The sequence below is a fragment of the Oryzias latipes genome, chromosome 5 (assembly GCF_053564925.1).
Source record: "Oryzias latipes strain Hd-rR chromosome 5, Olatipes_Hd-rR_3.1".
NCBI classification, from domain to species: Eukaryota; Metazoa; Chordata; class Actinopteri; order Beloniformes; family Adrianichthyidae; genus Oryzias; species Oryzias latipes.
Window position 1 is genome coordinate 21479242 of NC_136241.1, and position 24063 is coordinate 21503304.

The 24063-nt window shown below is 37.7% G+C and overlaps 1 protein-coding gene across 18 annotated transcripts in view; it reads right to left on the reverse strand.

Moving 5' to 3' along the window:
• Nucleotides 1-1585: 1585 nt before the first annotated feature.
• The window catches only part of ptprt (protein tyrosine phosphatase receptor type T), a 311398-nt gene continuing 288920 nt past the window's right edge, over nt 1586-24063 (reverse strand). For all 18 annotated transcript variants that reach the window (XM_078948035.1, XM_078948033.1, XM_078948029.1 and 15 more), the window contains 9 exons: nt 22397-22551; nt 17419-17554; nt 15646-15795; nt 14133-14306; nt 13916-14047; nt 12501-12626; nt 9266-9429; nt 4655-4790; nt 1586-3831 (listed from right to left, as the gene is read on the reverse strand). In XM_078948035.1, the coding sequence (XP_078804161.1) occupies nt 3778-3831; nt 4655-4790; nt 9266-9429; nt 12501-12626; nt 13916-14047; nt 14133-14306; nt 15646-15795; nt 17419-17554; nt 22397-22551 (1227 nt within the window). In that variant the 3' untranslated portion in view covers nt 1586-3777. The remainder of the gene's footprint in view (nt 3832-4654; nt 4791-9265; nt 9430-12500; nt 12627-13915; nt 14048-14132; nt 14307-15645; nt 15796-17418; nt 17555-22396; nt 22552-24063) is intronic.

The following is a 24063-nucleotide window of genomic DNA, read 5'->3' on the forward strand; positions in this document are numbered from 1 at the left end:
GAAGCTGATCTTCATGCTATAGTAATTGTAATTCATTAGTAGCAGATTTGCAGATAAGGATTTGCATCCTTAGTCATGAAAGAAATTGGCATGTGGTGGTTTAATCTTCATTGCAGCTTATTTTAGACAAGAGCAAACTGGGCCTTGATTAGAAGACTAAGAAATTGTGTTTTAAAGTGACCTCACCTTCCTCCACAGCATTTTCCCCGTCTGCTGTGTTGACTGTCCTTCACCCCGAGTCAAATCATTTCCCATCAAACAAGGAGATGACTTTCTAAAATGCCTTTTTAAATGTGCGGCCCTCAGGGGAAGCAAATCGGATGCTTTGTTTGTAAAAGGAACAGAAATAAATGACCCTTCTTTGTGTTGTAATGTTTAAAATGGATAGCACACTTAAGAGACTTTTCTCATTCCAACATTAATTTTGGCTCTACATTTACTCAGAGTGCATCACCCTGACTTTCCCTGGCTTATGAATTAAATGAAAATCAAGGACACTTGACCGGGCATTTCAGTCTAATCACAATGGGTCTGAATAATGTTGGGATTATTTGGCAAAAAATTACTGCAGGAGATACGAATGTGATAGCAATAATAGTAAAAAAGGAAATAAAATAATATAAAGGGATGCTCAGTTTGTATGGCTTCATACACGTAACTTCATCAAATGATTTACGAGAAAAGATCAACATCAACCTTGAGTTTTTCATTTTTTCTGCTTTGCACGAGAAGAAACAGGAAAACCGGATATTTGGATGTCTTCATTTCATTCAGGCTTAATTTCAGAAATGATGGGGACATCATAGCCCCCGATATTTGTTATGTAATTGTTCTGGGTTGTTTTATTCCTGCCTGTTCCAAATTAGAAATATTCATTCAAGTACCGCATGTTATTTTTGCCAAACTGATAAAAAAAAAAGTAAGGTGCTGCAGTTAAGCAGATGTCCATTATAAAATCTGGACCAATACGTCTGCTTTCCACAGGCCATTCTTTTTGGGAGTTTTTCCTTACCGCGAAGGGGGGTCTAAGGGCAGGGATGCCAGTATAGCTTAGTCAGTTTGTTAGTTCATTTTAGTATTTTTCTATTGAACTCTTTGTATTCGTGATCCTTTTGATTTCATGTTTTACTTCGAAGCCCATCGAGACGACTGTTGTTGTGATTTTGGGCTATACAAATAAAATTGAATTGAATTGAATTCTCACAGAGCAAAGTAGTGGGTGCAGAGATCATTTCTGTAGTAAGAGGCATCACTTCAGTCATAACGGGAGATTTGATTGTTGACACCTGAAATGGGCACAAGTGAATTTCACACAAGAGTTCCTTTTATCTTTCAGATAAGACATCAAAGTGGACAGTTTGGAGAAACTTCAAAACTATAGTTACTAAAAAGAACAAACAATTAAATGCTATTCAAAATAATTTTCACTTGGGTTGCTTCTGGCGTTTGATTGTTTGACTGTGGTTGTCTTATTATTTACAGAAAGGGTGGAGGCACACTGTAAGATAGAAGATGTTGAAGGGTGCAGTTTAATTTACTTTGGTACAGTCTTTATTATTTTTTCTTTTGAAAGAAAATAAATTCCTTTCTTATTTTTAATCTGGTAGAATGTAAATATTAATAATTTGGTGCAGTTAAGAAGGAACTGCAATCTTTTGGAATGGGTGGTAAAATAGAAGATATTTTACATTTAAATATGCCATGTCATTAAAAGTGATGCAGCAACTTTAAACACATTTTGCAGTAGACATGAGTAAAGTTGTTAGTAACTCTTTTAAAGTCTGCTATCCTGATCCAAACAGGGATGCACAATGATCGTGACTTTTTTGTTTAAAAGTCAATGTCAGGGATCATTGTTGTGTCTGTGGGTTTAATTCCACACCTGGCTCACAACTAAAGACTCTAAAACCTGGGGCTAAGGCTTCCCTACCTGACACCCTTAGGTTTGACTGGCTCTCCCAGATTACAGCCCTGAATGTGCCACACTGGCTTCTTACACCAGCCAGGATCCTCTGGGGCATGTTGGGAGTTTCCACATACTGTCCACAAGTGTTTTATGGACTTTGAAAAGGCATTCCATTGAGTTTTACAAAAATATCTGACATGGAATTTACGGAAATATAGACTGTTTTTGGTTGAGCGGCTGGATTGCTCAGTGGCCTGCATGTAGGACTCATGGGAAACCAGGGTTCATTTCCCATGGGGCGTGATGAGCTTCATCCAGTGTGGCTCTTCACACTACTGCCTGACTATGTAGCCATGAGGAGGCTGGGTCCCCTTGTGCCTGTCCCAAGCCCGGATAAGGGCATCCGTTGTCAAAATCTCTGCCAATCCACCTGTGCAAATCAATGAAAGCTGATTTGCTGTGGGGAACCCCTGAAGGGATATGCTGAAAGGTGAACAACAACAACATGGTCTTCTATTGGTTGCCCGCCCATTTATATGCAAGCAGAGCCAGAGCTTAGTTCACAAAAGAGACTTGTTTCTAGTGAAAGCTGAACTCTACTCTGGATGCTCTTTGTCAATGATTCTTGACAGAGCTTCTCATGTCAATCAAATCGCAAAATTATTTTTACAACAAAAGTCCGAACTAACAGCAGATAATGTGGTTCTTTTTTGCTTTTACAGGCCTTGTTCTCCATCTCTTAATAGAGTGGATTGGTGCTAAAGCTGATGGGATCATCAATCAAGACTGACAGGTTGGAGTATTCAGGCTTTGTATGTCGTTAAACCAATAATGTTGTTTATGCTACTGACAGTCTGTAAGGACATGTGACTCTACCTGTGTATTAATGTATTAATACACATGTGTTAATTACTCCAAGAAGCATCAAAATTACTTTCTTTGAATATAAAAATGAGGCACTCTCATAGTTGTGTCCTACAAGTAACACAATAATCACCCAAACATGCTTAGCAATATTTTGTTAAAAAAACAAAGTACTACAGGAAATGTAGGCTTTACTTCCTCTCTGGTTGTTGGAATGTTGTTTGTGTTCTATTGACACCTATTCTATCTAACAACTTCCTTAATTTTGTTTTGTAATGGACAAAGTGGTGCTATTTATTTGAAAAACAGGCGGTATTGATTCTGACTTAATGCAGTTAAAAGAAAAACGGAAGAAAAAAATGGCTTTTTCTTTGAGGCGATTGTAACACAAGTACAAAGGTTCAACATTTACCTGGACAAGAGGCACTGTCTGCAAAACTGTTCATCTCTAACAGCTGTTCATTGATTTTAAATGGATTTAGTCTTTCAGTGTGCTTCCAGCCTTCTGAGGGAGACAACATTCAAGGTGGAGAATATATCTAAAAAGAAGATACTGTACAGTAGTCACATCACGGTCTGGTAGAGAGGACAAAAGTAAGAATGAAGGAAAAAGTGATGCTTCTTTTAAACATCTGATTTACTTTTTTGACATATTTTTGTTGTCTTCTTTTTACAAGCATGTAGAGTCCAGCGTGTGGCAACAGTGAACACACAGTTTAAAATAACGTGTGTGTCTGTTTGTCACCCCCCCCCCCCCTATTTTTATGTACAAGTGGCGAGTATGTGTTGTCACAGGCACACATATAGATATACACACGCTCACAAATGCGAACATGCCTTCCCTTCCTTAGACACATGCACACACTTTCAAAAAACACACACACACACACACAGGCACACATGCACTCAAGAAGGATTCAGGTCAAAAAGAAGCAGTTTTGCACTTTGTGTGTCCCAGTGTTGCAACGGCATGACAGGCAGCGTCAGTGGAAAATTGCAGACTCCAATCAGAAGGAGTTGAGCGCCTCCAGAGCCACCTCATAGCAGAACTTGTACTGTTCCTGTGAAGGGGCACAACAAAGCCAACATAACAGTGTCAGTTTCAGTCACTTTCTACAGGGGGGGCAGCTAGCTCTAGAAAAAACCTTTTGCCCCCAATTTTTAACTCAATTTTATATTAATAAGAAATGATTAAGAAATCATCAATACCACATTTCAGCATTTGCAAAGCTGAAAGAAGAAAAAATGCTGAATGACGAATGATAAAACAGTTTAACCCTTGTGCTATCTTAGATGAACCCACCCTTACATTGACGTGTTCTCCCTACCATGACAAAGGTGGAGAAAGGTGGAAAGATTTAATGTAATCCATGGACACCAGTGAGGTTCACAAATCATTGAAGAAAAATGGCCTTCCCCTCTGCTGTTCTTATTTGCCACCCTTCTAAAGTGTTCAGCCCCCTCCCACCTCATGTACAATGTTCTAGTGCTGCAAATGTTTCTGACTATATTAAACCAAAATGTGTTACTTTATACATGAGTAAAAACAATTAGAAAACAGCTCATATCTTTATGAGATGAATCATTGAGGACATTTTAGTTTTGGTCCGCAGTTAACCCACAGAGATAGGAAAATAAATACAGTCAGCAATTTTCAAGTTTTGCATTTCAAACATGTATTACCAATAAGTTCTACAATCAACTTGAATACAAGTAAAAATGCACAAATTTGGCTCTTTGACATTAACCACAACAAGTAAATTTGGACATAGAGCTAGACCTCGCCGACCACACATGTTGTGTTAAAAGATTTAAGAAGATTTGATAGTCTTAAGAACTACTGGCTCTACCAGTTATAGTGTTTCAAAAATGTCTAGTTCTCACCATAGTCTCCACCATATTCGTCTTGTTGTTCCTCAGTGTTTTCACAGTGTGGAAAACATCCACAATATTCTGCTGCTGGATCATCTCATTGATGCTGCAGATGGCACAGAACGTTCCGGAACGCCCTCCTCCAGTACTGCAGAGCAAGAGCAGCGAGAAGTGAAAACAATTGTTAAAAAGCATCTATTTTGGTGAACATAACAAATACTATCTTATGTCACTTAATAACTTGAAACACGTGACATACATTTCCATCATAAACCATATTGTGTTAGGGTCATACAGGGTTAAAGTGAGATTTCTACGTTCCTCTGATAGGATCAAATGTTTTCGACTGTACTGATGGATTATATGCATTTGATCCGTTCTATTTGGCCCTTCTAAACAGCAAATAGAGAACGTTTCATGCATTCAGGTATGCTGTGCATTTAGTTTAGTCAGCATTCAGACCACCAGCCATGAAAAACAGCTTCTGACTTTCATCTCACTTGGTTCTGAATGAATTCTTTCAGCATTCATACTGAATAAAACATTCTGATTCTGAGAGGTGGAGAGACAGCTGCCACCAAAGTCTGAAAGTATGCATTATCTGTCCACCACTGATGCATTCACTGTCCACTCAGCTGGGAAGGAGTCACAGTAATTGAATATGAGGGTTTACATTTGAATGCTCTTATCAGTGTGGTACTTTTATGCATATCTCAGTTTCTCATCACCAAATATCAACACTTGAGGCTAAAATATAGATCCTAAAACATGTATATCACACATTTCTGTTGGCTTGTGAGAACTTTTTAGAGGCCTTTTTTGGCTTTACAACGTAACTTGCAGAAAGACAAATATTTGAGGAAATGCAGTTTTGATAAGAGCTGTCAAACACGTCTTGAGGCTAAAATATATTTTAACCGATAACTGACAATTAAGTAAAAAATAGTTCAAGAAAACAAACAAAGGTCGAGGTTCTAGTGAAATTTTCAAGGCAACAGAAAAATTATAGCTATAACTTACATTGTAAAGGTGCTAACTAGGAAGATGCAAATATAGAAAGCTGTCAAAAAAGTAAAGAGAGCATGTCATTTAGAGACAAGCAAATTTATTTTAAGAAAAGTATTTTTATGTGCTATTTTAACTATGTATTTTTTTTGTCTTCGAGGTAATTGCACTGTTATGCAACACTTTAGGTTAGTAATGTGTTGTGTATCGTTGCAAAGCTTATATGAAAAGCCACCTTTTCATCAGTTGATTTTCAATCAGCTGATTTACATTGATCACGTAAATAGTCAAAGAGTTACAGTATGTTAAACAGCATATGTTATTTTTGCATCTCTGGTGCAGTGCTGCCGATAAGGCACTATAGTTCTATAGTGCTTTTTCTGTACTGGTGGTGGTGGGGGGGGTCAGCTGTCGTCACGACTTTTCCCACAGGCCTACATTACATTTCACTATACATCATATTGTGTTTGTCTATGTATGCGACAAATAACATTTGAATTGGAGTCAGGGGATAACCGTCTTCTGGCTTGACTGCAAGACTTTGGACAGTTTGGTAGCAACGGATATATCGCATCCTTGGATTGGTCGCCAAACTTACCAAAAGTCCATATTTACATCAGAAAGAGTTGATAATAAGCCACTTTAACAATACGGGGTTGTGAAAAGTTGTTGACTACTATAACAAAATGAATAAGTCTGTAACACAACACTGGGAAAAAGCACTATAGATGCACTCTATTTGATGCATCTGTAGATAGGTGAGACTTCTCTTTGTGACAAAGACTGGAATCATTTCTGTCAAAAATTGGGCCGTTTTCCACCTGCTATTTAAACAAACAAAGACACAAAAAAGCAGCAGCATGTCTGTTCATGTTCAAAAATTCCCACTGCATATCATCTATTTGAATTTTCTCCTGCTTTTTTTGTATGTTTTTGGCAGAAATGTAAAAGGGTGAAATAAATTGGAGTGTACTAGTTTTCATTTAATAGGCAATCAAGTTAGTGAATCAACATGTTTCAATCATGTGTAATATTTTTGGCACAAGCAATCAAGTTTGGACTCATTTTTACCAACCAAAACTTATAGAAGTAGCTCAGTTTTAGTTGGGTGAGAGCAAGAGCTTCATCATCTGTTGATGTTTTAGAGAAGCTCAATGGTTACAGCAACTTTCAATGGATGCGAGAAGCTGTGGAAATTTCATATAAAGTCTTAAGTGCGCTTAAAAAAAAACTTAGAGGAGTATTATTGCAGATAAGAGCTGAGGCGTGCTGTGAATGCTTCTGTCTTTTTTGTTGCATACCATCTAAAATGTCCATCTACAGAGCGTTATGAAAAACACTAACAGATTGCTGCATTAAGTGTGCTGCTCCCTGCAAAGCTCTAAAAGGTTTTGCGGCTGTATTTGCTGAAATTGAGACATGTGCTCAGCATTTAAAGACCTATCAAGCAACAAGCTCTAGGACGTGTAAAGAGCAGGAAAAATAATCAATCTTCTCACACTGTTGATTGAAACATCATGTTTCTCCTTGTCACTGCTTTTACCAAGTCTCTGAAATCAATACAGGGGGTAGATTAGCCACCATAGCTGTTCTTATGGGTTTAAGTTTTCTTAGCTTTTTTGACTGTCTCTCACACCAATAAAAGGCCAAAAATCACAATAGTCACATGAAAACACAAGTCCAGCTTTTAGTTCTGAAGTTCTCATCAGGATTGTCAGAAATTCTTAAATTGACGAATTTAAGATTAGATGAACACCACCACATCACTTGTGAAAGCCTTTTTAGCAGAAATGAGCTGTCACCATGCCAACAAAAACGTGGGAGGAACTGAATGTGTTGAAATCGATTTTGGAGATGAAATCATTGGAAAATCCCAGTCGACAGATGATCTGATTTGTTTCAAAGAACATACGTAAATGTGCCTCTTTCAAACCTCCTGTTACTTCTGTGGGTGTCCTTGTAGTAACATAGTGATAGCATTACCTTTCCTAATGTTGGAACTTGTATGTCTACAAAATATGAAAAACACTGACACTGTCCTCTATTTGTTTCAGTGTTTTTACTTACTTTTGCTTCATCTATTAGCATACCCTCGATTAGGTGAACGCTCATTAATTTTATGGAATGTTAGCCAAAATATTTATTGAAAAACTAAAAAAACATCTTGCAGCTATAGTTAAGGTTAAGTGGTCCACCTCTAATTGGAAGGCTGCAGGTTCAGTTCCCACCTTTCGAGCCATGTGTCAAAGTTTCCTTGGGCAATACACATGAATCCCTCAATTGCTCTTTGGGTGCTTTTTGCATTGGTACTCTGCCACCATTAATATGTGAATGTGTGTGTGCACATGGGTGAATGGGACTGTGACTGTAAAGCACCTTAATGAAGATGGAAAATGCAGCTATAGACCATTTATTAGAACCTTCCGTTTCCTCAATTCAGACAGCTGTGTAGAAGCTCTATCCAAACTTGTGTGCAAAAGTCTTTACGGATATGAAAACATTGATAAACCAATCACTTTAACCATTGATTTTCAATGCTTTATTATGCTTAATCTACCAAAACAAGCTCCTTTCAGTGTTGTAAAATAGAAACTAATGTTTTTTTTTTTTATATATATATATTTTTGGAGCTAACATAGGCAGTGCAGAGGCATAGCCAATTAGTGCAAAAGCTTTTTGAGCTTTTGGATGTTTTTTAAATGTACACAAAACAAATATATCATTAGAACTACTACTTACCCAATTTTGTGATTTGGAAAAATGCTTGTGTATTCTTACAATTTTCTATTAAATGTACTATTTTTAACCTTTTTTAATTATTTAAATCAGTAGCTGTTGTATTAGACCACACAGATTAAGAAGTGGTGCAGTTTTAGCGGTTGCTCTGATCTAAATATTAAGGAACCATGAGCTGGTTCTTGTCAATCTAGAATCACTATGTTTGATCACTTTTTAAAATATTGAATTCAAGATTTGGTTGTTGACTTTTTTTCCTCAAATGTATCATTTAACACAAAGCAGAAAACAAAGAAACTTTACAGTAGAAAAAAGTGAAAAAAAAAAAAAAACTAATCAGAGGAGTCTGGCTGGTCTGCTGAACTCTGACGGAGGAACCTGATTGGATGAGCATCAGTGATATCCTGCAGGCAAAGTTTGAAGAATGAGTGCCTATATTATTGTGCTATTCTTGAGAACTTCCATGTAATCTGTTTTCTATAGATTTTGTAGCTTGTTTTCTTCTCTTATTATCAGCCTCATTTGTTCTGCTGAGGGGAGGCTAAATGACGCTGAGCGGTGTTGCTGCAGCTGTTTAACAGCACCAATGATCTGGATCAAGTGTATTTAAGAGAAGCAAAACAGAAAAAATTCAAAGTATTGAGAAAAAAAGATTGTTTTTGTCCACATGAAAACTCTTATAGTCAAAGAAACACCGTTCAAAATTGACCAACCCTGTGTCTTGTGGACTGACGCATCTGTTTGTTTATGGGACTTTTTATTTCAGGCGTAAGAAGAATATCAAATGTTAATGGAACAGACTGCAACTGTAAAGCGCTTTGGGCCTTCAAGGAAGGTAGAAAAGCGCTTTACAAGTATATGCCATTTACCATTTATACTTACAGGCAGTGTACCACAGTTCTTCCATCGCCACCATCGTACTGCTCCTGCCACTTAGCCAACCTTCTGACCAGCTGTAGAATGGAGCGCTTAGAAAGGGGCGTGTCCCTGTACGCTGGCCAACCGATGAACTGGAAGTGCTGCACCAGGCGATAACCGTCCTGTGGCTAAAGAGAAAAAAATGAAGTATTACCTCTGCAATTTATCATCTATTCCTGACTGTCAATTTATCGTTTATCCTTGATTGTCAGTTAGAGCTATGATCACCGCGGTGATGAAGCAGCAAAAGGTCAACCGCATACATGCATGCCGCACGCACCCCCCTCCCTGCCCGCGTTGCACACTCAAGAACACTCGCAGCTTGTAATGGAAATAATTAATAATAATAATTGATACTTTATTTATCCCACAATGGGGAAATTCTTCTCCGCATTTGACCTATCCCCTGGGGGACCGGTGAGCTGCAGCCAAACCACACTCGGGAGGCAGTAGTGTTAAGTGTCTTGCCTAAGGACCCTTACTGAGTGGTGTTGCTCATTCCCCTCCAGGAATTGAACCCTGGATTCCTGCATGGTAGCCTCTCACCTTACCAACCGAGCTACCCAGCCTCCAATGGAATGGAAATTAATAATTAGAACGCAGTACATTTAATAACAAACAAATAAATAACAGTAACAACAACTTACTAACCAAAGTTATCTGTAAACATTACAAGTACTGAAACATGTCAAGCGGTTAATTAAAAATTAGACACACACAAAAAAAATCCCCCATAATGTATAATGGAATCTCCCTCCCTTGCACTGGAGGATGCTGGCTTTTTCCCCTATAAGCCCTTGAAGTTTGAAAATAGGACTCGCGGAAAAAGTAAATTATTAGCAAAGATGAATGTGTTTATTATAGTTCAAATCACACACCATATGAAGTCCTGTAACCTTCAAAAAAGAAAGAAAGAAAGAAAGAAAACACGTGCGGTGATAAGTCATCACCGCATGTGCATCCATCATGCGGTTATCGTCACACCCCTACTGTCAGTCAGGACAGTCAAAAAGAAAATGTGACTATTGTACTCATCATCCACAGCACATTTGATTGACAAAAACATCGTTTCTGAGATGTAGCAGGCTTTGTGTTTCAATTATTTTTTGCTCTTAAAAGAATGGTTGTAAAAAAAAAACAGAACTTTATGTATTTCATGTCTCATGATGCTAAATCAATTTCATGCCACACATAAGCTGTTTTGGAATGTCTGGCCTTAGGCGGTTGGCATCCACCACTAGAAATACCAAAACCTACAATTACTGTCAAACTGATTAACTGCTATAGCAGGAGTACATGCATATGCACATTGACATTTAGACACAACTAAACAGATGCAGAACTACCATGTTTCCTTCCATTCCTATCTCTCTATTGTCAGTTCATACTCCCTGTTTTTGCTCCTCTCGTTTTCCACTTCAGCCTTTCTAGTCATTCATATATTCCCATATGTATAATAATTCGAGTCACTTAAGAAACTGGAAAAAAAACAAAAAACAAAACAGGAGTAACATGACTAACATGAGACATTGTTGCACTACCCAACTGTATCACTGTCACGCTCATTCTACCTTCCTTCACTATAACTCTTTTTTATTCTCATTTTTATTTTGCATAGTCTCACCCTTTGCTTCTTTCCATTGTTTCTCAATTTCCCTCCTCATTTGATGGCTTAGTGTGTAGCAGTACAGTCTGGGGTATCTCAGAGCTGCTCTCACAGTGAGATGTGCAGTTATGGCAATGATATGAGCCATTTCACACTACACTGGTGATGTGTTTGAGAGCAAGAGAGAGGGGGGGAAAATCGAGCTGTGTTGTGGGGAAGAGTTCACTGCTCCTTGTAGGAGCTTGCAGACGATAGGGCACCACTAGAGTCGTTCTGACACGGATGGGTGAGAAAATGAGATGAGGAGTTACATGAGCAAGGAGGATGGTAGAAGATAAGAAGGGAAGGGGCAGAACTATAGGAGAAAGGCCTTTCTACTCATCATACTCTGTTAAACAAAAGCCATACAATACAAGAGTGGTTCAAAAATGATTTGTTAATAACGCACAGGTTTTTCCTTTACAGGTTTTTGCAGTATTCAATTTTCAGGTGTATAAATGCCCCTGTGGGGCAAAAAAGACCAAAACAACATTTGTGTTGATGTCCTGGATCAAAGACAAAATGACAATATTTTACCTTTATGACCTTACAATAGGTATGGTTTTAAATCTCTGCTGAACATTTTAACGTGATTTATCACAGGTCAAACCAACTAGAGTTAATTTCCCAAAAAAACAATTATTTCAAAGTATTAGATTCTTCAGTTGAACCATTGAAAAACCAAAACAGAGCCTTAAAAAGCCAGTACAGTGATCCCTTGCTATAATGCGGTTAATCGTTCGTGGTCCCGCTGTTTCTCAAATTTTTACAAGTGCACCTTGTTTTTTGAGTAAATTGTTTTCTGTTTCCTGATTGGCTGTAGACCATTGCCAATCTCCTCCAGTACAGAATGCCTTCAGCTTCCCAAATCTACAGAAATCTTCAATCGCAAGCAGATCTTTATTTTAATTCAATAACACTGGACTTATTTTTGAAGAAAAAAAAGGTTGAGAGTTTAAATAGGAGAGAAACATGTTTAAATGTCAATGCTAGAGAAAACCGTGTAATGTGGAGTTTTCCAACCTTAAAAAACATCAATAATAATTTAAAAAAATAAAAAATGACTACTTTTTGGATTTTATCTGTTGTGTGTTATTTTTAGAACCTAACCCCTCATAATAGAGACTAAATTTTGCAAAAGAGTTTTGAAATTTTTAATGAACAATACCCCAGTTGTAACTAACATGACATCATCTTGTGGCACAACCTTCTAGAACAACTTTCCTTTAGTTATTTGTTCTTAGTATTCTGTCATTTGTTGTAATCTGTCATTTCTTTTAACCCAAAATCATTTCATTAGCATGTAACAGACATGGTTAACAAAGGCACCTCACAGATTCCTTTGGGCTATATAGCGTTAGGCATATTGCCTAAGGGCATAATACTTGAGGATTTGAACTCAAGCTCAACTGCTTTGTCCAACACTGCAAGAGGACCCAGAACATCCCAATTTCATGACAACACCCGAACCAACGAGCCTCCTTTAATGCGCTCCAGCCCTCTGAGCTACATCTTCACAGGAGGCACAGCAGAGGTAATTAAAGCCATAATTACCCTGGCCATGTTGCAGATCCTGAAGATTCGGTTGATGATGTCCTCATCAATATCCGCTGAAATGAACTCCACTTGAATTGGGCCGTAGCAGCACGAGTTTTTCTCTGGCCAGTACTGCATGCATAGCTGTAAAATAACAGAGATAATTTAAGAAGGTATAAAAATACAAAATTGAAACTACTTTAATTATTTTTACCTTTGATTGTTTAATACTACCATAAAAGAAAATGATTTCAGAGGAGTCGAAAGTGATGTTGCAGTTCTTTACAGACTGTTGCAATTTTTGCATTATGTTCATGCACACCTGGTCATAAAGCAACAACCTTTTTTAAAGAGATACTCAACCCTAATGAGCAGTAATTGATAATAAAAGCATTTGATCAACAGCGCCAGGCTCTTCTTTGGTTGCTGTAAAAACGGAAGGATTCATTTTCACACGCTGTCTAAATATTGGTCTTTTTATTTATTTTTATTAAAAAAATGGGAATGAGTAAGAGCACTAATATCATTTAAATTTAAATTTTGTGTCCTAATTGACATGATCTTAGAAATCTAACAATCTTGTTTAATATTTATGTCTTTATATTTGCAATCTATTCTCAATTTTCTATCCTAAAAAAAATGTTCTAGAGCCTAGGCTAAAAAAAATGTCATGGAAATTTACACGTCAATGATCTTTATTGCTTTTTATTATGGCTGCAGCTGTGAGATTGACTTGTTTTGTCTTTAGTGATGTTTTGTGTTTTTTTGGCAGAGTGACTGGTCTTTTTTTGTTTACTTCAGGTTGTGTTGTTGGCTGGCTGGCTGGCTTGGCAATGGCTGCATGGTCCAATAATTGAGCCTGTAGTTTTATTTTCCTACTTAAAAATTGAGGTAATGGAGGCTGGAGCCTGTTCGATCCAGCTCATGCTGTATTTATTTTCTTCTTATTATTGAAACAACTAGGTGAACTGCTATTTTCTTTAAAAATACAGTTTTTTTTGTCAGATCAGAAAGAAGTTTACACTACTACTACTTTTGTTTAAAAAATGCTTCACAAATAAGACTAATTGTTTGACTAATTTTGAACACATTTATCTAAAAAAAACTTACTGTACAAAAAGTAACTCAGTTCCTAAGCGGTCTTAAAAAAATTTTTGGCAAATATGTTACAAAAGAGCATTGTCCTAGCATTTATCTGGCAGCATAATGTCTGACCCTGTTTAATTTTACATAGTGGGTTTCCAAATACTATAAGAGTTTTGGTTTTGCGTGATTCTGCTAAAAGCATGCAAACTTCTATAAGCACGCAGAACTAGACATGACAAGTTTGAGTCATGTTTTATGCACATTTTCAAAAAATTTGTGGATTTCAGTTTTTTTTTCTCTTAAATACTAACAACAAATACTGAGTAGAGACAGACATACGGTTTTACCTGTGCTGCATCCATCTCATTGAGCATCACAATGGAGGAGCAGTTGTAGTCGAACACCAACCTCCAGAAGTCGCTTATGGTGTTTGGCAAAGGATGCTGTGTAACAATGAAGGCTGCTGGCTGTTTGTGACTCTGAAACCAAAGTTAGGAAATAACTTTAAAATGTAGCAGTGTACAAAAATCGGTCAAGTACAGCAAAAACTATGTATGAACTTACATCCATTAATGCAGCATTGATGTAATTAGAGCTCTCTCCATCCACAGATATGAGAAAAGGCAAGCATCGGTCTGCAGGCAGAACGTCCATACTGCGATTCTTATCGTGGTTCCTGGGTAACAAACCCACGCTGCAGTCCTCTGGACGGACTCTTGGAGTTACTATGTTAAGAGTCTGATGAACAAAAAAAAGTGAATAGGCCCACTTTGATCTGTTTTGTTTGGTTGTAGACGAAATTAAAAAGCAAGACAAAGGCTGCAAAATGTGCAAAAACTAGTTTCTTATATGACACTAGGTCAGTGGATGAAATTTGAATGTGAAGCAAGAAAGAAACTTGGAAAGACGTCTAGGAGATGGAGACGGAAGAAATAAAAGTTTTGTTGGGATCAATGCATGCATGACTTTCTTTTATCTCCCCTTATTTTGAATAGACAGGAAAGTGAAGATCCATCATGTTTATTGTGTTTAGGGGGAGCTTTACTTAAGCACATTTTGTCAGGATGTAAAGTAAACTTGTCACAGGGGAGATTTACGTGGAGGACTAATAAAGTCCTAAAATGCTTAGCAGCAGCTAATAAATAAAGGTGCATAGAAAGAAATGCAGCAAAGAAGAAACATGAGTGTGGGATTGATTTTTAGAATTGGGAGATGTCCAGCACAGATGCAGCTTGTGGGTAAAGCTCCTGGTCAGTTGGATTAAGTTAAAGACTTGGTAAATTGTCTTGTAGCTCTTCAGAATATAGTCTACCAAACCTTAGTCAAGATTCTCTCTTTTTCTTTTTAGTATTTACCATTTATGATGATAATGGGTTGTGTAACTAGCTGAAAGTATTGTGATTGCTATGGTATTGGTATTGTGACTGTTTTTGCTAGTGGATTGCTTGATTATTGTGTTTGTAGATCTGAGGGTATCGGTGCTGATAAAGGGATCTTCTCGGATGTTGAAACTGTTGAGACGAAAGTGTCATTAGTCCAACAGAACAAAAGACCAGTTACTGAGCTGAAAACCCCAGGGACCTACTTGAACTTTTTTTTCCTCACCAAAAGTTGTGCATCTTTTTGTGTGTTCCATTTTAGCCTGTAAAATGGCACTGCTTATTGCAGGACCCCACAGATAAATGACTACACAACTTGATGTCCACCATTGAGTGAAAATATAATTTCCCTATCTGTTAGTCATTTGATCAAATAACTGTCTTCATTTATGTAATTTTTTTTTTTGGTATTTCATTGTTGCCACTTTCACTTGTATATTTTGTAAAAGACAAGTCTTGTTGGTCAACACTTGAAAAGGTTGATGAATGCAAAAATAATACAAAATATGTATTTTTTTTAGCACGCAAAAACATTTTTTTTTTAAAGAAACTGTTTAAACAAGCATATTTACATATCTAGTCCAGAAAAAATAATCAAGCCATAAAGATTTTTACGTATGTGTTTGGTTTAGTAGTCATTGTGTCATTAGTAGTCATTTAATAGTCATTAGTCATTGTGGGAGTCTAACCCAGCTCACCTGAAACTCATCTTTGATCTGGCTGGAGTTGGTCTGTGGGTCTATTCTGCTGATGTTGTAGTAAATCGCTCTGAAGTCACACACTGGTATGGCGGTGTTCCCGCACAGACACGCCTCCAGGATGGCGTCATGAACAAACACATACTGTTCCTGCAACACCAGAAAAAAGGGGTTCTTGGTCATCAGTGAAACTGTCTTAACAAAAGTTTCATGGCAAACCTAAATATGAAAACCTAGACTTTCTTAAAAGTCCCATCCAGTCATCTTTTAATCTACTTTAAAAGCGTTCCAAGAGGTCTTTTAGACACAATTATGTCAATTTTAGCCAAAAGAAATTGTTTCATTGTCTAGGACATACTTTCTGCAAAGTGGCAGTAGTTGATTAGAAATTCACCTCTGAGTTGTTAGCAGGGTGTAAGCCTGTCCACACATCTCAACATGCTTTTGTTTACACTTTCTTTGTTTACAGCCCCTCACACCCCTAACCTAACAATACTGGCGCAGCGAAAATGGCGAGCAATATTGGAGCTATCCAGCTGTACAGTTCTGAGACAGATGCTAACTCAGACGAGGAAAATGAAGACGTACATGGTTGTGCAAAGGTGTAGTTTCAAGCCTTCTTCGTACAGACACTGCATTTTCTTCAGACTTTTATGCATGATATAACATGGCCTGTGTGCGTCTGATTTCATCAAACCCAGAAAGCAAGTAAAAGGATATTTGCAATGATTTATCCCATTGATCCTTGCTGGTATAAACATCAGCAACCATAAGCTACAGCAACATCCTAATTTACAAGTAAGTCCTGCTATCTACTTTACCTTCAGATCAGCTTCGTTCTTTGTCTCCTTTTTTTTTTTTTTTCCTCTTACTTTTCAATTTGTTTTCAGCATTGTCCCTCAGTCTCCTCTATACAGAATGCTAATTGTTGCCCTTCAAGTTAAGAGGAGAGTTTAACAGCACTACCAAAATGACCTCTCCTGAACATTACCTACTCCACAGATGCACACTGGCATGCAAAAACGCACATGTGCATACTGGTGCATGCACGTGTGCTCACACAAAATAGGAAAGCACTGAGGGACATGTCCTCGCACACACACATTTAGACCCACACACGGTCTCCTGTGACTTTTAAAAGATTAATTGCTTTGTGTTGTGTGGGGCAGGATTATAATAGCGGCAAGCGGATTCGACACTGACACAAATTGCTCCCACACATTCAAAAGGCAAGGCAGGATGCATTTAGCTTGGTTTCGAGAGATATTAAAACACACGAGTATGCGCAGACAGACGCACATACTAATGTACCCTTTTACTTGTGCTGGCACATAAAAACACTCAATGGGATGCCCTAGGTTACTTTACCGAACCAAGCACTTCTAAAACCCATTCAAAAGGCAATTTCAGGCTTGGAAGATGATCCGTCAGTCTGAAAATTAGTCTGTGTTTTATTGGTGGAAAAGTTTACTTTTTGGATATTAAAGATTTTAATCAGAAGCACAAATGGAAAGCAGAGACAGGATGGATTAGGTCGGCTTAAGTCAGCTTAGAGAAGAAATGAACCCTTCTGCTTCAAAATGAAAGAGCCAACATCTGAAAACACAGACAATCAAAAAAAGATTGATCGTACAAAATTAGAACAAATTAGGACACAAATATAATAATAATTGCTGCATTTTTTGTTTTTTGAAACTAAATTATGAATGGATATGAACTTCTTGATTCTACAGTTCCAGACATAATGCTTGCAATTTGTATGGCTTCATCTACCTCAGTCTGAACCATGTTGACACGCTGGGACCTCAGCTCTCGGATGCAATTGAAAATGTCCACAACTCCCTCGTTCTCTGCCATGTCCAACATGATATCCACAGCGATGTAACAGCCTGTTCTCCCAGCTCCAGCACTGCAGAAACAAGAAAAGAGAAATATTTAACTACAAACACAGAAAAATTCCCTATAAAGAGTTCTGCAGATGTGAGGACTGACAAAATAACAGCAGAATTATTATTATTAAAACTCGTTTAACTTTTTTTTTATTTTTTTGATGTAATCTGTTTAACACTTTTCAGACATTACCGACCAACTGCATTAAAAAGCAGTCTGTAATGACACTTTAGGCATAAAGACAGCTAGCTTTTCTTTTTTATTGGTTTTAAAGATGTTTAAATTTTCATCCAAAGACTTCCTGAGTTCAGTTATTAGAAATTTCAACCTGAAGAAAATCAAATACAGAAACAATGCCAGAGATTGAAATCCGGAGTTCCTCAGGATTTGATACTTGGACCTCTGCTTTTCAAGCTGCACGTGTCCTCTGGGTTCAGATCCTGCATAATGATAGTGCTTCATATCACAGTTATGCAGACACCTCTCCGGATTATTTATCTCTGCCACCAAAAGCCTATGGTCTATTAGACTCTCATGCTGCTTAGAGCAGCGGATCTCTTTGACAGAATCAAACTTTCTGCAGTTGAACAATGACATTCAGAAATTTGTGTTTCTGGAAATAAAATGAAAAGAGTCTGAGCAAATTTAGAGCTGATCTATGGAGGAATTATGATCAAATGTCGAGCTAGAAACATTTGTGTCACAATAATAACATATTAGAGATTAAAGGCCACAACTAAATCAGCTTTTTTCATCTTTATCAAACAGAGATACTGAGAAATATCATTTATGATTCACTGAAGCAGATTTGTGTTTTCATCTTATGCAAGGTGAACTACTGTTGAAGTCTCCTGTCTGGTTTTCCAAAACATACTGTTAAAAACCTTCAGAATGCTACTGCCTGAGTTGGGACTACAACCAACAGGAATGACCAACTTTTCTGTCTGATCCTGATTACTATGATTTGAATAAAGAACTTATCTTTTGAATACATGCCCTGCATCATCAAAAAAGATGCCACACCAAAAACACAATTTTCATCAGAGTAGGTCCTTAAAAAACATGTGACCCATCTCTGATTGTTTTTGCAGAAAATTTACAACATAGTTGACATTTTATTTCCTAATTATTATGCTGCAACTTGATCAAACAACTGGCAATTTTTATAGATTTTTAAAGAAATTTTGACATTTTTTAGTCAAATTTGGCTGGTATGGCACTTTACAGGACAAAAGTGGTATTGGCAGGGCAGTGCACACATTTCAATAAAGGTAAAAATCAAAATCCACAGAGCTGAATTCTATCATTACCTACAGAGACTAAGATTTAAAAACTGAAAGGCATAGAGGGCTCTGTTATGGCTATCCTAAAAAAAGTTAATGTGTATTTGCAAATATGGCTTTTAGGAGTTTAAACCCAAATGACAGTTAAAATGTTGACACTAGCTGATTGAAATACTTTACACCAATTCATTTTGGAAGCAAAAAGTGATTCTCAAAATAAAAATGCCTCCGAGTCAGCCTTTCTCTACCCTAAACGTCCATGAAGTTGCAGACATTTTAACAGCCTGTGTTATGTTTCAAAGCAACACACTCTGGACGGAGGTGCTTGGAGGGACAAGACAGATGGAGAAGAGAGTACCGAGCAGAGAGGAGAAGAGGCCACAGACAGCCACTACTGTTAAAACGGCCAGCGGCCATGAACAATGGCAGTGGACACTACAGGGGGAGAGATTGAGGGAGGAGAGGAGGCCTGGATGGAGGGATGGAGAGAAAACCAAGAAAAGGAGGAAAGAAAACCATCTTTCATTTTGTAATCCCTCCGACAGTTTGCAGAGACAGCTTCAGAGAGAGGGAGTGAGGAGAGGAAGATAAGAACACGGGGGGGGTAGCGCCCCGGCAGATTACCTGTCAGCGTCTGTGATTAATGTTGAAACCAGAATACTGCCGGGTCTCCGTTTGTGTGTGTATGTGTGTGTTTGAAAGCCTCATGACACAGGACAATGGCATCAGCGTGCCCCCAAATATTGGAAGTGACTGCCACAACTTCCTGCTTGTCTGTCCACATGCTTCCCTTTTAGCTGTCTGTTTATGCCTCACTTCCCCTCATTTGTCTGTCTTCTGCTTCCTTCCACTCTCCACTTCTGCTCACCCACTTGCCATTCAATTTGTCCTTTATGAATTTCTCACTTTGAAACCTTGAGCTGCAACTCAACCCTCAACATTCATTCACATTCAGGTTATGATAAGGATATAATCCAGGTTGATAAAAACCGTCTGCAGTCGGGAAATGTTTGAACTCTATTACAGTTCTGTGTTGCTTTCTGCAATTTTGCAAATTTTCTAATTAAATCATGTGCATTTGGTGTTCAATTGTGTATTCTTATTCAAAAGCTGATGTCACCCATTATAGCAAAATCTTATTCAGATTTCTTCAAAAAATGTATGAAACAAAGCACCAGATTTCTTTAAATAAAATGTTTTTGTGTTTCAACGATTACCAACGAAATCTAAATGACTTTCTTGTTGGGCTTGCGGGAAAAGGCTGACATGTTAACTCACAAAAAAATAACTGAATTCCAAAGTGTCACTGCTTTGTAGGATTTTAGAAGTTAACTTATTGTCTGGTAAGTGGAGGAATTTGACCAAAATCTGAACCTCTAAAAGTGTAATCATGGTCAGCTGTTGTAGTTTTTCTAGTTCAACATCTTCCTGTCCTAGAAGATCAAATAGTCGCAAATGTCCATTTATATATTCAAAGTATTAAAGTTTTGCTATTTTTTTTAACCAAAAATGTTACCTTTTAAATATCTTTAACATTTTGTTAATATATATATATATATATATATATATATATATATATATATATATATATATATATATATACATATATATAGTGTATATATATTTATACGAAGATATTGTGGACACAAAAAAGTGTTGTTCTTTTTTTTATTTTATTTGGACAGAGCTTATGTAAGTTTGGCTATGTTCACACTGCAGGGCTTAATGCTCAATTCCGATTTTTTGAAAAAATCTGATTTTTTTCAAGGCCGTTCACATTTCCAATTAATTGCGAACTTTTGTTATCTCCCGTGTGACTGTGAAATGACCCAGAAGTGACCCGCATGCGCAGAGGAGTGCTCAACGGTAAACGACGTCCCTCGTTTGCAGAAGTAGCTAACGTTAACAACGGATGTCAACAACAGTGTTGTCAAAGCGGAGCTCTTTTTGCTGTATTAAATTTATTTTTACAAAGGAGCCAGCACAATTACAATCTTCTCATTTTAGTAAGGCATTGGAGCCAGGATCGTCTGGACCCACTGTTGTGGAATGCAGAATTATGACTTTTGTAGCGTATCAATGACGTATGGGTCGGATACATGTGGCCTGGCCGTTCAGACGGAGGCCACATTTCAAAAGATCGGATACGTATCGGATTCACGACCACATACCCAAGTGGCCTGGATCACATTTGAAAAGATTGGATCTGTGTCGTTCAGACTGTCATGAAAAAATCAGATACAGGCCACATAGGGGCAAAAAAATCGGAAGTGGGGGGTTTCAGCCTTAATGTGTGTGTTGCTTCAAACTCCAGTTAGCAGCTGTATTTCTAAGAGCCGTGTTGCACTGAACAAATGGAATGCATTAAATTTAGATTCTCATGAAAGGATGTAGCATCTATTCAAAACCTTTTTTTCATCGTTCGTCAGAACGGTGACCTTTTCAAGCTTGGACAAGCTGATGACTTGGTTTGGGCGCTGAACTGTTTCTTCCCGTGAAAAAGAACATGGAGGTTAAACACACGGATGCCACAGGGATTCTCGACGTTGTCACTTGAACTTTTTTCTCTCTTCTGTTCCTGATGGCGATGGGTTGAAAGTGGGGTGGGAGGTGAAGTTTTTTTCCTGCTTTTTAAAGGTTAACACCATCAATGTAATTTATGGACATGAGAAAGAATATGTGCGAGTGAGTGTGTAAGAGAGAGGAAGAGAAAGCATACTGAAGCTGATAACAAATGTCCCTGTTTCATTCAGGGAGGAGAAGAGGAAACCAAAGGAGAAAAGGGCGAAATGGCCAGTTTGTGAGTTTGTGTTGTTTTTTTTTGTTTTTTTAACTTAAATATTTTTTTTAATAAGGTATAACACAAATGTACATGAAATTGAACAGAGTAAACAAACAAACAACAACAACCAAAAAATAAATAAAAAATAAGGACATACCAGCAGCCGTTCCAGAAATATGTACAAAAAGATTATGCAATGACCAAAAAGTTTTTATATGCAGTCCATCTGTCCCATTTTTCCTTTAATTTTCCTTCTCTCAGTCTTAAAGCAAAGGTCATCTTTTCCATGATGTAGATCTCCTCCACTATTTCCGTCCAGTCTGTAATCGATGGTGGTTCTGGCTTAAGCCATCTTCTGGTTATTGCCTTTCTTGCCGGAACTAACAATATTTTCACCAGATACCGATCTTTGACTATGACCGTTTCGGAAATGTTACCCAGGTGTAGTACTAGCTGGTTGAAGGGAATTGTGTAGTGCAGAATATTTGTTAAAGCAAGATGGATGGAATGCCAAAATGGCTTTATTTGTAAACAGCTCCAGAAAATATGGGAATGATGTGTTGTTTTTTATGTAGAAAAAAAGAAATCGGAACAAATTTTTTTCAGATTTTTCATCAAATAATCAAAAGGAGCAGTGTTTGTTCTTCCTTTTATGTTTCTACCAATGTCCACCCAACTTGAGCCAACTAAAACTTTCTCCAATAATGGAAGCACTTCTCAACTAAACAAATGTCTTTTCTATCGATTGATCAATATTATAATAAAATCCAAATATTAAAAATGCATATTCTCTTACCTGCAGTGTGCCACTATGGGTCCAGCATCTGGAGGGTTGAGGAATTTGACCTGTCGAATAAAACCAAGTAATCCTGTGGCATAGCAAGGGACGCCGTGGTCGGGCCAGCTGGTGAAATGGAACTGACGGAGTTCCCGGATCTCGTGATGGCCCTTCTGAAAGACATAACAGAAAGCAAAAATAAAAATCGTTAAAAGAAATGTATAAATTCTCCTCTTTTAATAAGATTCCTGGCTTTGCTCATTTAAGGATTCCAGGAAACCAAAGGTTTTGGTGCATCTAAATCACTCTCAAGGATGTCAAGAGGTTTCTTTGGGACACTTCTGGGAATTAGTGAAAGGAAGATCTATCACAGCTCTCATTTGCCTAATTTAAAGGGGAGATTTGAGGAAACTGAAGGCCACTCTATAGCCATAAAAAAAGATTAATTGATTTCACAAATCCCATGATGGCCCTACTGGGAGAATCTTACAGGAAGAAATGTCAAAGTCGAGTTCAGCTGCCCAATTTATGAGGAGATTATGAAACGACTTTCACCTCCTTTCCCTAAAAGGTACTTAAAGGTAAGGGAGGCAGCCAAATGTGCGTCAAACAGTGACAGAAACAAGGAAATGCTGGTTACTGATAGTGAAAAAAGGAAAAATCCACCACTTGCTGCTGCTCTTCTTTGAAAAAATCTTTGAGACAGTTTGGTGCCCATCATTGCCTTTTCATGTGAGAGCATCTTGACATTTTAATGATGGGCTGTGCAGAGCCACAGATGGCTGCTGAAATGTCCTGTTTAAGTGCAGGGATGCTGGGAAACTAACAAAGACCCAGGGATGCTAAACAGACTAAAGTTTCCCACCAGCTCTGGTCAGAGAAACTTCAAAAATGACAAAGTTTGGTGAAGCAATTTCTATACTGTCTACAAATAACAAGACGACTTTTCTGTCAGGGTTTGTGCAGAGGCCAAAGTTAAGAGCAAAAAGGTTTGAATTTTTTAGCTGAGATCTGCTGGGCATCTCTTTTTTTTTTAATGCAGTGTGCAGCTTTGCTTTAAGAGGAGGGTTTGACCCTGAGCTGCTCATTTAATGATCCTGCTGGAGGACACCTGAGAATCAACCAAACGTCATTCCTCACAAAAAATGGCGTCCCTTGGATTCACTAGAAGCCCGAACCACTTGCTCATTTTGGAATGTGTACAACATGGTTTTTAAATCTTTAAATCCCTTATGTTAAACCCTCTAAGTTATGTATCCTCTGGAAATATAACAAGTGAACAACTCAAATGCATTTAACAGAACCCTGTAAAAGTGGATAAAGTGTATGCAGAGACGTACTGAAAATGACTATATTAAGAACAATTGAATATATTTATCTTGCATTTTTGTGCCAAAATACTTAAGCCATCTGGTTAATCTGGTTGCTACGACAGAGTTTTAGCGCCACCCAAAAAAAAAAAAAAGTAAAATTACAAGATTTTAAGTCGTAAATTTATGAAAAAAAAACTGGTAAATTTACAAGGTTAAAGTGGAAGTGAGCATGTAACAGAGCAGCAGCAAGTGAACGCCACGCAGCAGCAGAGCAGACCGACTAAACTCAATTGAACAGGTGAGCTGAATGTTTATTGATAACGTTCCAAATGTCTGGAAACTCATTAGTTTGATTTACAATTTATTAAAGTT